General features: G+C 36.4%; 1 protein-coding gene across 1 annotated transcript; it reads left to right on the top strand.

Moving 5' to 3' along the window:
* The first annotated feature begins 8,501 nt into the window (after positions 1 to 8,501).
* LOC150037400 (uncharacterized) lies at positions 8,502 to 9,029 on the top strand. The gene is made up of 2 exons (XM_090311988.1): positions 8,502 to 8,825; positions 8,907 to 9,029. The coding sequence occupies exons 1-2, from the start codon at positions 8,502 to 8,504 to the stop codon at positions 9,027 to 9,029; spliced, it is 447 nt and encodes a 148-aa protein (XP_090168114.1).
* The last annotated feature ends 5,099 nt before the right edge of the window (positions 9,030 to 14,128 follow it).

Raw genomic sequence — 14,128 nt, 5'->3', positions numbered from 1 at the left:
GTCCATTGCCACTTTTTATATTATAAAATTTGGCAAATGGATGTCAAGACTGCCTTTCTAAATGGAGATCTTGAAGAGAGTATTTATATGGTCCAACAAGAAGGGTTCGTTGAACAGGGTCAGGAGTAAAAGGTTTGCTAACTGAAGAGATCTATTGATGGATTGAAATAGGCATCCAAATTCTGGAATATAAGATTTGATACTGCGGTCAAATCTTATGGCTTTGAATAGAACGTTGATGAACCGTGTGTATATAAAAAGATCATTAACTCCACTGTAGCATTTCTAGTTTTGTATATAGATGATATCTTACTTATTGGAAATAATGTAGGGTACCTAGCTGACATTAAAAATTTGCTAGCAACCCAATTTCAGATGAAAGATTTGAGAGAAGAGCAATATGTTCTTGGGATTCAAATAGTTTGAAACCGAAAGAACAGAGCTAGCCATGTATCAAACATCTTATATAGACAAGTTGTTGTCTGAGTTTAATATACAGGATTACAAAAGAGGTCTTTTACCTTTTAGGAATGGAATACACTTGTCAAAGAAGCAATGTCCTAAGACACCTCGAAAGTCTGATGTATGCAATGCTATGTACTCGTCCAAACATATGCTTTGCAGTAGGGATTGTCAGTAGGTAGTCCAATCCTGGTTATGAACATTGGACTGTTGTTAAGAATATCCTCAAGTATCTCAGGAGAACGAGGAACTACGTGCTTGTATATGGAAATAAGGATTTGATCCTTACAGGATATACTGACTCCGATTTTCAGACCAATATAGACTCTAGGAGTTCTACTTTGGGATCAGTGTTCACTCTAAATGGAGGAGCAGTAGTATGAAGAAGTACTAACCAGAGCTGCATTGCAAACTCTACAATAGAAGCAGAATATGTTGCTGCTTGTGAAACAGCCAAGAAGGCAGTATGGCTTAGGAAGTTCCTAAATGACCTGGAAGTTGTTCCAGAAATGCGACTGCCAATAACTATGTATTGCGATAATAGTAGGGTAGTAGCGAACTCTAAAGAACCTAGAAGCCATAAGCGCAGAAAACATATTGAGTGCAAATATCATCTCATCAAAGAGATCGTGCTAAAAAGAGACGTTATTGTGAGACAAATAGTGTCTGAGGACAATATTGCTGATCATCCGTTTACTAAGGCCCTCCCAGCTAAGATTTTCGTGGGTCACCTAAGGAGTTTAGGACTACGGGTAGAATAAATAGGGCAAGTGGGAGAAATTGTGGGTATGGGATGCCCTAGTTTATTGTATTTAGTTTTCTCTCACAACACTCAACTTTGTTGTAACCCACTAGGAGTTCTAATTCAAGTAGAAGTTTGTTGTGTTGTATATCCTAACATCTGTACGTCCATTGGGTCTCCTTCCTAGCTCAATACGGACGAAATTGAAGAACCAGGTGAAATAAGAATTTCAAATGTTGAAATTCGGATTTTAGGGAAAATTTTATTTTATATGAGATATCATTTGAAATTATATAATTAATTTATTAATTAGTTATTTTTTAGAGTACACTTGATCATTCGCATGAAAGTATTTTTTAAACTTGATTAATGTGATTAATCAAAGTTATGTGTCTAAAAAAATTTAATATATGATATTAAATTTGTTTATTTCTATTTAATTGAAACTGTTTTCATTAAATAATTTTCAAATTTTGAAAATTGTTTTTCATTTTTTTATTATTAAAAAATTAGTTAGTGGAAAAATCAAATTGTTGGATTGTTCCACTAATTAAGTGGACTTTGGAGTGGCATTTCCCAAGCTTGACACCTATAGATTACATGCTAATGGAGTTTGAGGTGGAAGACATGCAAAATGAGATTTTTCATTTGTTTTCTCTACAAAAGCCTTTCTTTTTTAAATTTTAAAAAACTAATGCTTTCTAGAAAATTAACTTTAATTCTTCCACCAAATTCTCTTTACTCTTCTACTTAATATAGTGAAATTCCCTTATTTTCACTAACATAACGGTCCCAAAATCGTGTTCTTCAATCAGAGAATAGCGGGATTTACCATTCGTGGTGTCGATCGAGCTCGGGAGAGGAAGATTGCGGTGGAGTCTTTAAAGGTTGTATTCTCTAACCCTTTGCATGCTTATTCTTCTTTTTAATGCAATTACAATGTTATCGATTTCATCGCTTTCGTTGTGCATGCATTCTTTATGTTCCATCATGCACCACATCGCATAAAATCAACATCAACATCAATACCAACTCAAGTTCAACTCTACGAAAAAAGTTTCTCTTGAAGCCTCGTGTGAACACTAATCCTCCAAGAAGATCATCAAGCCCAAAGGTTGATCATCCAAAAAGATAAAAAAACCCAAAAGCTGATCATCCAAGAAGATTAACAAGCCCAAAGGCCGATCGTCCAACAAGATCATCAAGCCCAAAGGCCAACCATCCAAGAAGATCAACAAGCCCAAAGGTCGATTGTCCAAGAAGTTCATCAAGCGCAAAGACGATCATCCAAGAAGATCATCAAGCCCAAAGGCTGATCATCCAAGAAGATCAACAAGCCCAAAGGCCGATCATCCAAAAAGATCAATAGGCCCAAAGGTCGATCATCCAAGAAAATCAACAAGCCCAAAGACCGATCATTTAAGAAGATCAACTAGCTTAAAGACTATAGTTTATTTTGAAAGCATCAAAATATTATGTATTAGAGATGATACTCACTTTCCACAAAATTAATACAAATACAAAGTTCAAATTCCACGGATTAAGTTTCTCTGGAAACCTCGTGCGAACAACTGCAACATCTCTTCTTTTTACTTGAAACTCCAATTTATGGCTAATGGCAAAATTATGATAGTTGGAGAAAACACTCCCCTGGTGAAAAAAAATTGCCAAAATTTACAGATAAATGATAAACCATGACAATTTTAAAATATATTCAAAAGGCACATTTATGTGCTATTCTAAACCATCATCGAATGCAAATATAATAGAATTGTTTTAGGCTTCATTTTAGATCACATTTAAGAGTGATATAATTGATTACGAAAAAAAGTTAGTCGCTTTATGGGTTCGATAAAGTTGATTATGAATGAATACGTTAAAAATCACTTTTAAAACTGTAACGACCGGATCCTTACACATTATGATCCGACCGCTACGACATGCATACTTAGACTTTTCTATCATGAGATGAGTTCTGGTGAAAATTTCAAAGAACATATCTCAATTTTATTAATTAGATAGAAAAACTATATAAAAAGTTTATTTATCAAAACACCAAGACTATAAAACATTAGCGTGGTGGTAGAAAATGCATATGCCTATAATAGTGAGTTTGATGGTTGGTCATTTGAGCGACGTCCAATTCTGCCATCTACGCTGTGTCCTTACCTACAAAATCTGTAAAAATATAGGATGAGTATATAATATACCCAGTAAGTAGTTCTTACGTAGGGTAGTGACCAAATGCACAATTACAAGCAACATGTCATGAAAACATATGGTTGGGACCGAAAACGTATATTAACATGTGGTGCTCGGTTATGCTTCCAACATAAATCTCTCCGCCCTGATAGGAAGTGAGGACCTAAACGAAACTAACCCATTTGATGATTAGCGGGTCATGTAGTCACTAGGGCCAGAGTCGCATCCAACATTAACCATTAGCATAAACGTAATATTGGACTAGAGGGGTGCAACCATACATACCCTGCTAATCCCTAGCATAAACTTAACGTAAGATTAGGCTTGGAGGGGTGCGACCATACATGCCCTGCCAGCCCTGGAAGCATAAATTTCTCCGCCCTAATAGGAAGATGAGGACTTAAGCGGAAACTAACACATCTGATGATTAGTGGGTCATGCAGTCAGTAGGGCCAGAGTCGCATCCAACATCAACCATTAACATAAACGTAAGATTAGACTGGAAGCATAACTTACACCTAATTAAAACTTGATTTTAACGTAATTGTGAACAAACATAATGCATGGGGTCCCTTGTAGAGAAACGTGTTCTAAACATGTAATGCAATATAACAATTAACATAACCATGCAACATAATAAAGGTACACTACCATAGAACATTTAAAGAGAGGGTGAGATAAACTACTTACCTTGACTGTGATCTAGTTATTCCTTATTATTCTTTATGATTTGATCAGTAGAGCATTCCCTTATTACACTAGAAGGAAATTTGGGCAGAAATTTGGGCAGCACCTTACCCGAGCTTTTCTCTTTTAGCCTCACAGAACTTCCTCACTCACACTTACTCTTTCACACGATTCTTTGTTACTGTGATTTGTTTGAGAATGGGTTAAATCTTCGGCAAAGGGTCCTATTTATAGTAGTTTTTAGCTCTTCTCTGTGTGACAAATCATCCTACAAGTGGCTTCTTTAAAATTACTTAGGGTTTAAGGATTCCTTTCAATAAGACACCTAATCTTGGCTAACGTTTGCCCTTACGTCATCATTCTTTGTTTGTATTCAATTTTAGGCTTTTTCTATGTATAATCTATAAGATCGTGGTCAAATTCAATGCATAATCCACGCTTCTGTCCAAATCTCGTTCTCTTTGTTCTCAGAATCTCGCTCTTTCCAGCTTTCTCACTGGTTTGGCTCTCGCGACTCTCGCTCTCGCTCTCGCTGTCGTTGGTCGCGCTCTCGCTCTCGCTGGTCCCACTCCTACTCTCGCTCTCGCTGGTCCCGCTCCCACTCTCTCTCCCGCTCTCGCGTTTGCTCTCGCTTCCGCGCTCGCTCCCGCTCCCATTCTCTCCCATTGTCTCGCTGAGAATCTCGCTCTCTTTACTCTCGCTCTCTTCAATTTTCTCTCCAATCTCGCTCTCTCCACTCTTGCTCTCTTCAATTTTCTCTCCAATCTTGCTAGTTTTCACGCGTGGTTGCCTTCACTACTTGTGGATTCCACTTCTTCTTTTTAACTCTTTCAAATTTTAAGAGTATATGGGCAATTAATTCACCTCCAATTCTTCCAATGACCAGTGCCCAAACAAAAAGTTATCTACTGCCCGTTGTCTCCTGAATTAGCTAGCATTCAACTTCTAATTAATCCTCCCTGATTCTGCTCCCTTATTCATTATTTTTTGGATAATGAATACATTTTCTATTTTTCTCCTTCTAAATTTCCACCCCATTAAATAAAATTTCGCTCTACTTAATATTTGACATTTACTTTCCTGTATGCGTATAAATCTAGGTTGTTACAAAAACACACGTTGATTCTACACTTAATAAATTCAATCACACAAGCACTCAACAATTGGTTAACATATTTGATTTTTTTAAAAAAATAATGAAAAACTGAAAAGAAAACATCATTTAGAAACTTCAAAAATAAAATGTCAATTTTGAGTTGTTAGTTTTATTGTAAAACTTTTTACTAAAAAGATTTCTAACAAATTCCGTGTTTTTATTGTTTCTCTAAAACTACAAATGTTATTTTTAGCTTTTACGCGAAAATGTTACCTTCATTTCAATTGAAAAACAAATGCTATATAAAGAGGAAGCAATAGATGAAGATGGACAAACATACAACAACAATGATGTTGATTAATCCTTCAAATGTGTTTTTTGGAGCTTGTGCTCTCATACTCTTTGGGATGCATTATATAATCTATCAAGCAGATGCTAGAAATGTTATTGTAGTCGAGGAAGACTACGTAGCTCCGCCTTTCAGCTTGGGAATACTATCAAAAGAGGTACGGATTCCTCCATCTAAATCGAGTCAAAGTGCTTCAGACAATCCACCTCCCTCACCACATTTCCTACGCATCATTTTACATAAGGAATCTAGGATCAATTTTGGAATATTACCAAAGGGCATGCATATTCCTCCATCCGGGCCGAGTAAAAAAACTTCAGACTATCCACCACCTCCACCTCATCATGTATCCTAGAACACCTATTCTACCATCTACTGCAAATGGACGGGTGCCTTTATAAGTATGTCATCAGCCCTGATATTTGCCTCAATACCCCTCAATTCAGAGTTCTTGTTACTGATTTTACTACAAGTGTTGTGACAATATATTTAAAGTCACGCTCCTTAAATTTAACCAATATGAAAAATGGGGGTCTACAAGTTTATGAATAAAAATATCTTGTGAAAGGGGTAATTTCAATAATTGTAAATTTTATCTATTTTAATTGTATCTCCTTAATTTCAATAATTGCAATTTTTATCTATTTTAATTGTATCTCCTTTTAATATTTTATAATTCTTAGGCTGTGACGAAATAATTATGATTTCTTCATCTATTAAGAATATAGAGATAAAGATAATAAATCATAAATGAGTGTATTTTAGTATCATATTTTTCAATTGTAATACCTTGGAATTTTTCTTGCTTTCTTAATGACTTGTCATTGAATGATCATATATTAATAAAATAAATTACTAAAATCATTTTTTCTTCAAGATATTTATATCGTAATAACTTCTGCTAATTTTTAAATAACATATATAGTTGATAATAAAAATAAGAAATTCATTTGATTGTTGAAAAAATATAACTCCTGTATATGTTAATAATATAATGATAACATTTCTGATTCACCTTGAGTGTACAACTTTTTCATTATATTATTATTTATTTATTTTAGCAAGTTGGAGGGGATGAATTGAAATTTATGACTTCTTGATTAAGGATTTATGCCAAAATCAATTGAAGCATGTTTAAGTTGACTAATATTGTCCCATGATATTGTTCGTTTATTATATATTGGGTAATATAATGGCAACTTTATACCATTAATGTGATGGAAACAATATATAGATGACATACGAATACAAAGTTTGTATAGTAAACGATACTATAGTATTTATTGTGCGCTCGATTCGAGACCCAGTTCGTTCCCCACCGACCCGTACGTCTCCTTCCATTGACCGACCCATGCGTGTGTTGACCAGCCGGTCCAGATGGTCTGGATAGGTCCAGTTGACCTGGATAAGCCGGTCTGACTGGTTCAACCTAGTTTTTGGTGTTTTTAAGCTGGTTCGAGTGGTTTTTGGCCAGTTTGGATTGGTTCAAAGTGTTTGAAGCCGGTTCGAGGAAGCTTCTTGCTGTTTTATGTAATGATTTAGTTGTTTGTTTTCTTTTAATGCCAAACGCGGTCCACTTTAGTGTTGTTTACTTATTATGCATGTGATGTATAATATTGTTTGATTATGTGTGCATAAAGTATGCCATTTAGTTTTTTAAAAAACCCCACCGCAGGATAAACATGTGGCATGCATTTGTTATATGTTATAAGTGTTATAATGTATATAGTATGCATGCTAGGTTTTAATATAAGTGTTATATTAAAGCATTTTTGTTTAAGGAAGCATGTTATAGAGGAATTTTCTAGGGTTATAAATGTTATAATTTCTTTTATAATTGTTATAAAATAACCTAGACTTTTAAAATCTATAACAAAGATAAGATGCATGTTCACCTAGGGTTAATCAGTGCAATTCAACCGCCTTTTTAATAGTTAGAATAGGTCGATTACTTGTAAAACAAGAGTTGTTTACTTACCCGGGGAGATCTTGTCTAATATTGGGGATACTTAAGTTGATGGTTTACGGAATACCTCCTACCTGGAGATCAAACTGGTGTCTAAGTCAATAACCCTTGGTTTATGAGCATGCATGAGTGGTGTAAGGTAATAAAATTGGTTTATCACCTAGACATCATAGGTTAATCCCGATATAAGAGTTATACTAGGAAAAATCACCTCGACTAAGGTTTTTAAATATTATCTATTAATAACCAAGTAAATACGCAATCTTTCATAAAATAGAACACTTCAATGGGAGATTAATAGTATATGAGATATATTTTTTCTAGCTCTCACGTCCCTAAAAGTTCACAATATGAGATCCATGCTCAGCTTTGGGTTGCTATTAGCAGCAACCTCCCTTCGGAAAGTGTTTGCATGGGTCAATAGCAAGGTGAATAGGGGAAGTAGTTCATAGTAAGTAGGTGAAGGGTGTGTGGCAACATGTCCTACAGTCTCTTCCATTAGGTCACACCGTGAGATTCTTATGTTGCACGTGATGGTTGGCTTTATGCGACACTTTGCTAGTTGTTTAGCGATGGCTATCACTTCGAAGGGTTGTAACATAGGATTTGAAAAACCGTGAGCTCCAAAAAGTGATAGGTTTTCTTAGGTCTATTTTCAAACAATTGTTTCTCCTTCAAGGGCTTGTTTGATTATGATCACTGCAATTCAAAAGTGGCTGGTATACACTTACAACACTTACTAAGTGTTAGTAAAGTTTGACCAAATAAACGGTAGCTATGTACTATAAGGATAAGAGTTATTCTGGTATTAGTATTTAGTGAACAATGTCTTGATTCAGTGAAGGAGTAGTGAACTGCCCTTCGGTGAGGGCTATTCTGACTTACTGAAGTATCGTAGCAAAATAATAATGAGAATGGGTACATAATTTTTGCTAAATAAATTGGATTAAAAAGAGTTAAAAGTAATTCTCTAATAAACTTGTTTACTTTTTCAGCAATGTCATTATCCATTATACAACTTCTAGCTTCTAAAAAACTTAATGACGATAATTACGGAACTTGGAAATTGAATATCAACACAATACTAGTAATAGATGATCCTCGATTCGTTTTAACAGAGGAGTGTCCTCCATCCCCTAATCCCAATGCAAACCGAATAGTTCGGGATGCTTATGACAGATGGGTCAAAGCTAATGAGAAGGCTCAAGTTTATATCTTAGCCAGTATATCTGATGTATTATCTAAGAAACACGAGAAGTTAGCTACTGCAAAAGAGATCATGGACTTTTTGCAAGGCCTTTTTAGACAACAATCCACATCTGTCAACGGACTCCAGATTTACAAATCTTTATTGAAAAATAAAGTTTTAAAGTCAGAAGCAAATGTTGCTTCTACTTTAAAGGGGAAACCCCAAAAAGAATCGTCTTCTGGGAGTAAATCTGGCCCTTCTTTCACCAAGAATAGAGGTATTCAAAAGAAAAAGAAGAAAATTAGGAAGGGGAAGGCTCGAACTGCACAAAGCTGAAAAAGAAAAACTAGGTAAATTAGATTTACTGGTTATTGAAATATGTATAGTAGAGAATGAAGATTCTACCTGGATATTGGATTTAAGGGCCACTAATCATGTTTGTTTTTCTTTTCAGGAAACTAGTTCCTGGAGGCAGCTTGAAGAAGATGAGATTACTCTCCAGGTTGGATCAGGAGAGTGTATCTCAACATAAGTAGTGGGAGCTGTTAAGTTAACTTTTTGAAATAGATATTTGTGTTTAGAAAATGTTCTTTATGTACCTTATTGTAAAAGAAATTTGATATCTATTTCCTATTTGTGGGAAGATTTATACAAAGTAAACTTTTGTCTTAATCAAGCGTTCATTACAAAAAGAGGTATACAAATATGTTCTATAAACTTTGAAAGTAACTTATATAAGTTAAAACCACCTAAAGTTGAAGTTGTATAACACAGAAATGTTTAAAATAGCTTAAACTCAAAGAAAAAGGCAATGCATTTCTTAGAGTACCTATCTTTGACAATTCAGACTTGGCCACATTAATCTTAACAAGATTGAGAGACTGGCTAAAGGTGGTCTTCTATACAATTTAGAAGATGTCTCTTTACCACCATGTGAATCATGTCTCAAAGGAAAAATGACAAAAAGATCTTTTTCTGGAAAAGGTCTTCGAGCCAAAGAAACCTTACAGCTCGTGCGTTCGGACCTCTGTGGACCGATGAGTGTTAAAGCACGGGGAGGTTATGAATATTTCATTAGTTTTATAGATGATTATTCAAGGTACGATTACATTTACCCAATTCATTTTAAGTCTGAAGCTCTTGAAAAGTTCAAGGAATTTAAGACCAAGATTGAGAACCTGTGAAACCAAGATCACAATTTCCCTACTTAAGCAGGTAATTAAGGGAATTAACTAAGTATAAGTTAAATCCTATGTTAAAGAGAAGGAAAATTTCTAAGTATTAAAGAGATTTTCTTTGAGTAGCTTGAAGTTAAGCCTTGACTAGTGAAAAATTGGCTAAGTATGAAGTGAAAAAGAAACAATGTGTGTGGTGTTAGGAAACATTAAATGCATGAGATGAGGCTAAGTTAGTTGAGGTTTAAAGGAGTTAAGCATTGAAAAAAAGGGCAACCATGTGTAGAGAATATGAAGTTGGATGCATGTTGGCTGAAGCGTTGGCAAGAGGCATTGCTAAAAGTTGCTCATGCATTGAAGCTGCATGAGCGAGAGCGAGAGAAGCTTGAGTGCAAGGTGCTAGGCGAACAATCGCATAGCTATGTGGATGGCACTGAGTGATGCACTAGACGATCGTGTAGCTACAGGTGGCGCTAAACAATGTGAAGTGATGCACTAGACGATAAGCGTAGAAGCTAAATGATAGCCCTTGAAGATAGCACTAGATGATAGCGCTAAACGATGAGCAGGTGTTAGATGACAAACTTAGACGCTAGACGATGCATTAGGCAGGCGCTGGGCAATAGACGCAGACATTGGGTGATGGCGTTACACGATAAGCATACACATTAGACGATGGGTATGATAGTTAGACTATAGGCATCAACGCTACACGATGGAGCTAAACGATAGGCACAGGAGTTATTCAATGGGCTATGCGCTAGACGATGAGAGTCATTGAGATCGTTAACAGCGAGAGATACGCGATAGCGAGATCATTAAGAGCGAGAGATCATTATGCGATGGGACGCAAGCATTAGACGATTGGCAACGGCGAGATGGCTGGATGATGAACGACAGCGAGATGGAATAAATATTCAGCCGCAATAGCTCTTCTGAAGATGGATTCCACGTGCCCCATGCTACTCGGGTCAAAGCGTAAGCTAGTGACTGAATATTTGTGAATAATGTGGATACCATTTGAAAATTAGTAGTTTAGATAGAATCGAACTTTTTTGGGTTAGCCATACATTTCACATGTTTCTAGCGATTCACATAGCATCATCAAATGATACAAGTCTTGGATAAGAAGGATTAATTTTACTTCCTCACCTAGCTACTTTAGGTTGAGGGGTAGGTCCTGGTGGGGAAGTTATAGACACCTTTCCTTACTTTGTGTCTGGAGTACTTCACTTAATTTCCTCCACAGTATTGGGTTTTGGCGGTATTTATCATGCACTTCTGGGCCCCAAGACCCTTGAAGAATCTTTTCCATTCTTCGGTTATGTGTGGAAAGATAGAAATAAAATGACCCGAAATTTTAGATTTTATCTTTCTTTTTACCGAGGGTTAATATAATATTTTCTATTACTATTAATCCCCCCCCCTCCATTTTTTTATTTTTATTTGTATAAGTATTTCCCATTTACAATGAAAAATTTATGAAGATTCATGTTAAGCTATAGTGAAAGATTCATTAGAAAATGGAGCTTTGCGATGAAGTGCAAGAGCTGCACAATGGACTAAACGATGGGCCAAGTGTTTAAGTGATGTTGAGGCTTACATTACGCTAGGCTGATGAGCTCACTCGGAAAAATGGCTATACTGAGAAGTGGTTGGGCTTGAGTTAGTAGAACCTGGACGAATAGAGTTTCATGCAAAGAAGTCTTATGCATGGGGAAGACAACTAAAGTAGGTAAATGGCAAAGGAGTAGGTGGTGGCAATAAAGCATGGTGCAAACACTCCAAAGTAGGAGGTGTCTTGCATTGATGCTTAGTAAAGATGAGAAGGATCGGTTCCCTTGGCCTATAAATACCACCACAAGGTTTTTCATCAATTCATAACTCGAAATCCTCTTCAAAGAACATTAAGAAGAGTGTTAGAGGGTAGATTTGCAGGAGACTATGCATTAATCATGAAGGGCATGCGTTGGTAGCAAGACCATGCGTTGATCAAGAAGTTCCAAGAGGAGGAGATGTTGTTAGACAGTAAGGTATAGAAGTAGCATCGACTTGGGACAAGAAGTTCTCCCAGAATACTCGTGAGTTTTGAGTGATTTCAAAGCCACCAGAAAGCTCTGAGAGTCTAGTTTTTAGGGTAGGGCTACCGAAGAAGAAGCTCCAAGGAATCAAGTTGAAGAATGAGGAAAATATAGAAGGGTCGAGGTTTTAGGTAAGCTTGGGCCAGTCTTGATGTTTTGAAGATTCCGTCCAAACACGTAGACTTCTAAGTAAATATTTTAAGACAACCTTTCTTAAATATTTTAAAACATGTTTGTAGAAGGAAGTATCTCGAGATAAGGCTTGTAACTATGAGTAATCTAAGCTTGAAGTTGAACGTGGAATTTAGGGTTCAAAAGGGAGCCGAGAAAACCAAGGAACTTCTAAGAGAAAGGTTCCTATGTTACCAAGGTGAGTGGCACTTTCCTTTAAGTCTTAAGCATATCTATTATAGTAAATTATATATGCTATGAATGAATAATAAGCATGAGAATGAGATTATGTGTTCAGGATAGTCAGGGGGTCAATAGACCTAGTTCTTGAGCCTCGAGTGGAACCTCATAGGATGTTCAGGGGACCGAGAGGTCTAGTTCTTGAGCCTATGGAGGAACCTTGTATGGGATGGTCAGAGGACTGGCAGGCCTAGCTTTTGAGCCCCTAAGCGGGGAGCTATGTGCACATAGGAAACAAATGGAATGCAAGATAGTGAACGTTAATGATTAGTATCAGTTGACTATCTACCGTGAGTGTAGGTAGAGTTTGAGATTAGACTGATTCAAGACTGAGGTTTGAGTATTAACCTCGTATTTGGGATATGTTTGTATTATTTTTGAGTTGAAATATAGTCTAGAAGTTGCTTACCACTCACTTAGCTTATTGAAGCTCATTTTTTTCTTTCATGTTTTTCATCCCAGGTAGCAAATGGTGAGGAGTTCCAGGGTACTGCTAAGATCAAGGTCTACCATAGTCACAATCACACTTCCGAGTTTTACAATTGTTATTGTAAACTTTGTAGTAAGTGTGAGAGTTGTATAAACGTTGTACTGGCTATAATAAAATGAGTTGTTGTTTACATCCTTGGTTTAAAGTTTACTTAGAGTTAAGAGGCTCATATGGGTAGTAGGTATCACAAAAGGGTGGTATCTGTGGTCCTTCACACCTCCCCTCATGGTCAGGAGGTGGGCTTGGGGTGGGGGTGTGACAACTTGTTTTCAGAGCATAAGTTTTTGGGAAAGTTGAAGAGGTAGTTGATACTAGTTTGGTATCAAAGCAAAAGTTTTTTGAAAATAAATGGGTTGAGCTTAGGAAAAAACAGGGGTTTGAGTTTCGTAAAACCAGAGGGAAGTGTTATAGAGAAAAGGTTTAAAGAGAACTCTAAGACTTAGTCAAAGTAAGACTAAGAGGAATAGCGAAAGTGGCATGACCTAGCAGGCAACTGGAGCTGGAACTCACAACGCTACTTGAAGATCTACTGAGGAAGGTAAGTATGAATTTAATTATTCTCATTTAGAGTTTGAGATAAAAAAGTTATTTGTAGATAGTTTGGTCCGACAACTAGCTAAGAGGTGGCTAGAAGCATTATCATTGAACAGACTAAGAAAGTTAATATTAGAGTAGCGCAATGAGAGCGTAGTAATAGTAAGATTATAAGAGTTTGCAATAGAGGTTGTTGTGAGACCTTAAACTAGAGTAAGTCGAGTAAATTTCGAGGATGAAATTTCCTTAAGGGGGAAGTAATTGTGAAACCAGAATCTCAATTTCCCTACTTAAGAAGGTAATTAAGGGAATTAACTAAGTATAAGTTAAATCCTATTTTAAAGAGAAGGAAAATTTCTAAGTGTTGAAGAGAGTTTCTTTGAGTAGCTTGAACTTAAGCCTTAACTAGTGAAAATTTGGCTAAGTGTGAAGTAAAAATAAAACCATTTGTGTGGTGTTAGGAAACATTAAACGCGTGAGATGAGGCTGAGTTAGTAGAGGTTTAAAAGAGTTAAGCATTGAAGCTAAGGGCAACCATGCACAGAGATTGTGAGGTTGAACGCATGTTGGCCGAAGCGTTGGGAAGAGGCATTGCCAAAAGTTGCTCATGCGTTGAAGCTACATGAGCGAGATCAAGAGAAGCTTGAGCGCAAGGTGCTGAGCAGACGATTATATAGCTATGTGGGTGGCACTAAGCGATGTGCTAGACGATCGTGTAGCTACAAGCGACGCTAAAGCATGTGA

This window comes from Benincasa hispida, chromosome 3 (genome assembly GCF_027475165.1).
Source record: "Benincasa hispida cultivar pf3 chromosome 3, pf3_genome.v1.1, whole genome shotgun sequence".
Lineage (NCBI taxonomy): Eukaryota > Viridiplantae > Streptophyta > Magnoliopsida > Cucurbitales > Cucurbitaceae > Benincasa > Benincasa hispida.
Note: the sequence above shows the minus strand (reverse complement) of the source record. Positions and strands in the feature narration are given on the sequence as shown.

Coding starts and splice junctions, on each gene's coding strand:
- LOC150037400 (XM_090311988.1), top strand. CDS start 8,502: ATGTCATTATCCATTATACAACTTCTAGCTTCTAAAAAACTTAATGAC. Junction 8,826..8,906: donor TTAGACAACAATCCACATCT/GTCAACGGACTC, acceptor TCTACTTTAAAG/GGGAAACCCCAAAAAGAATC.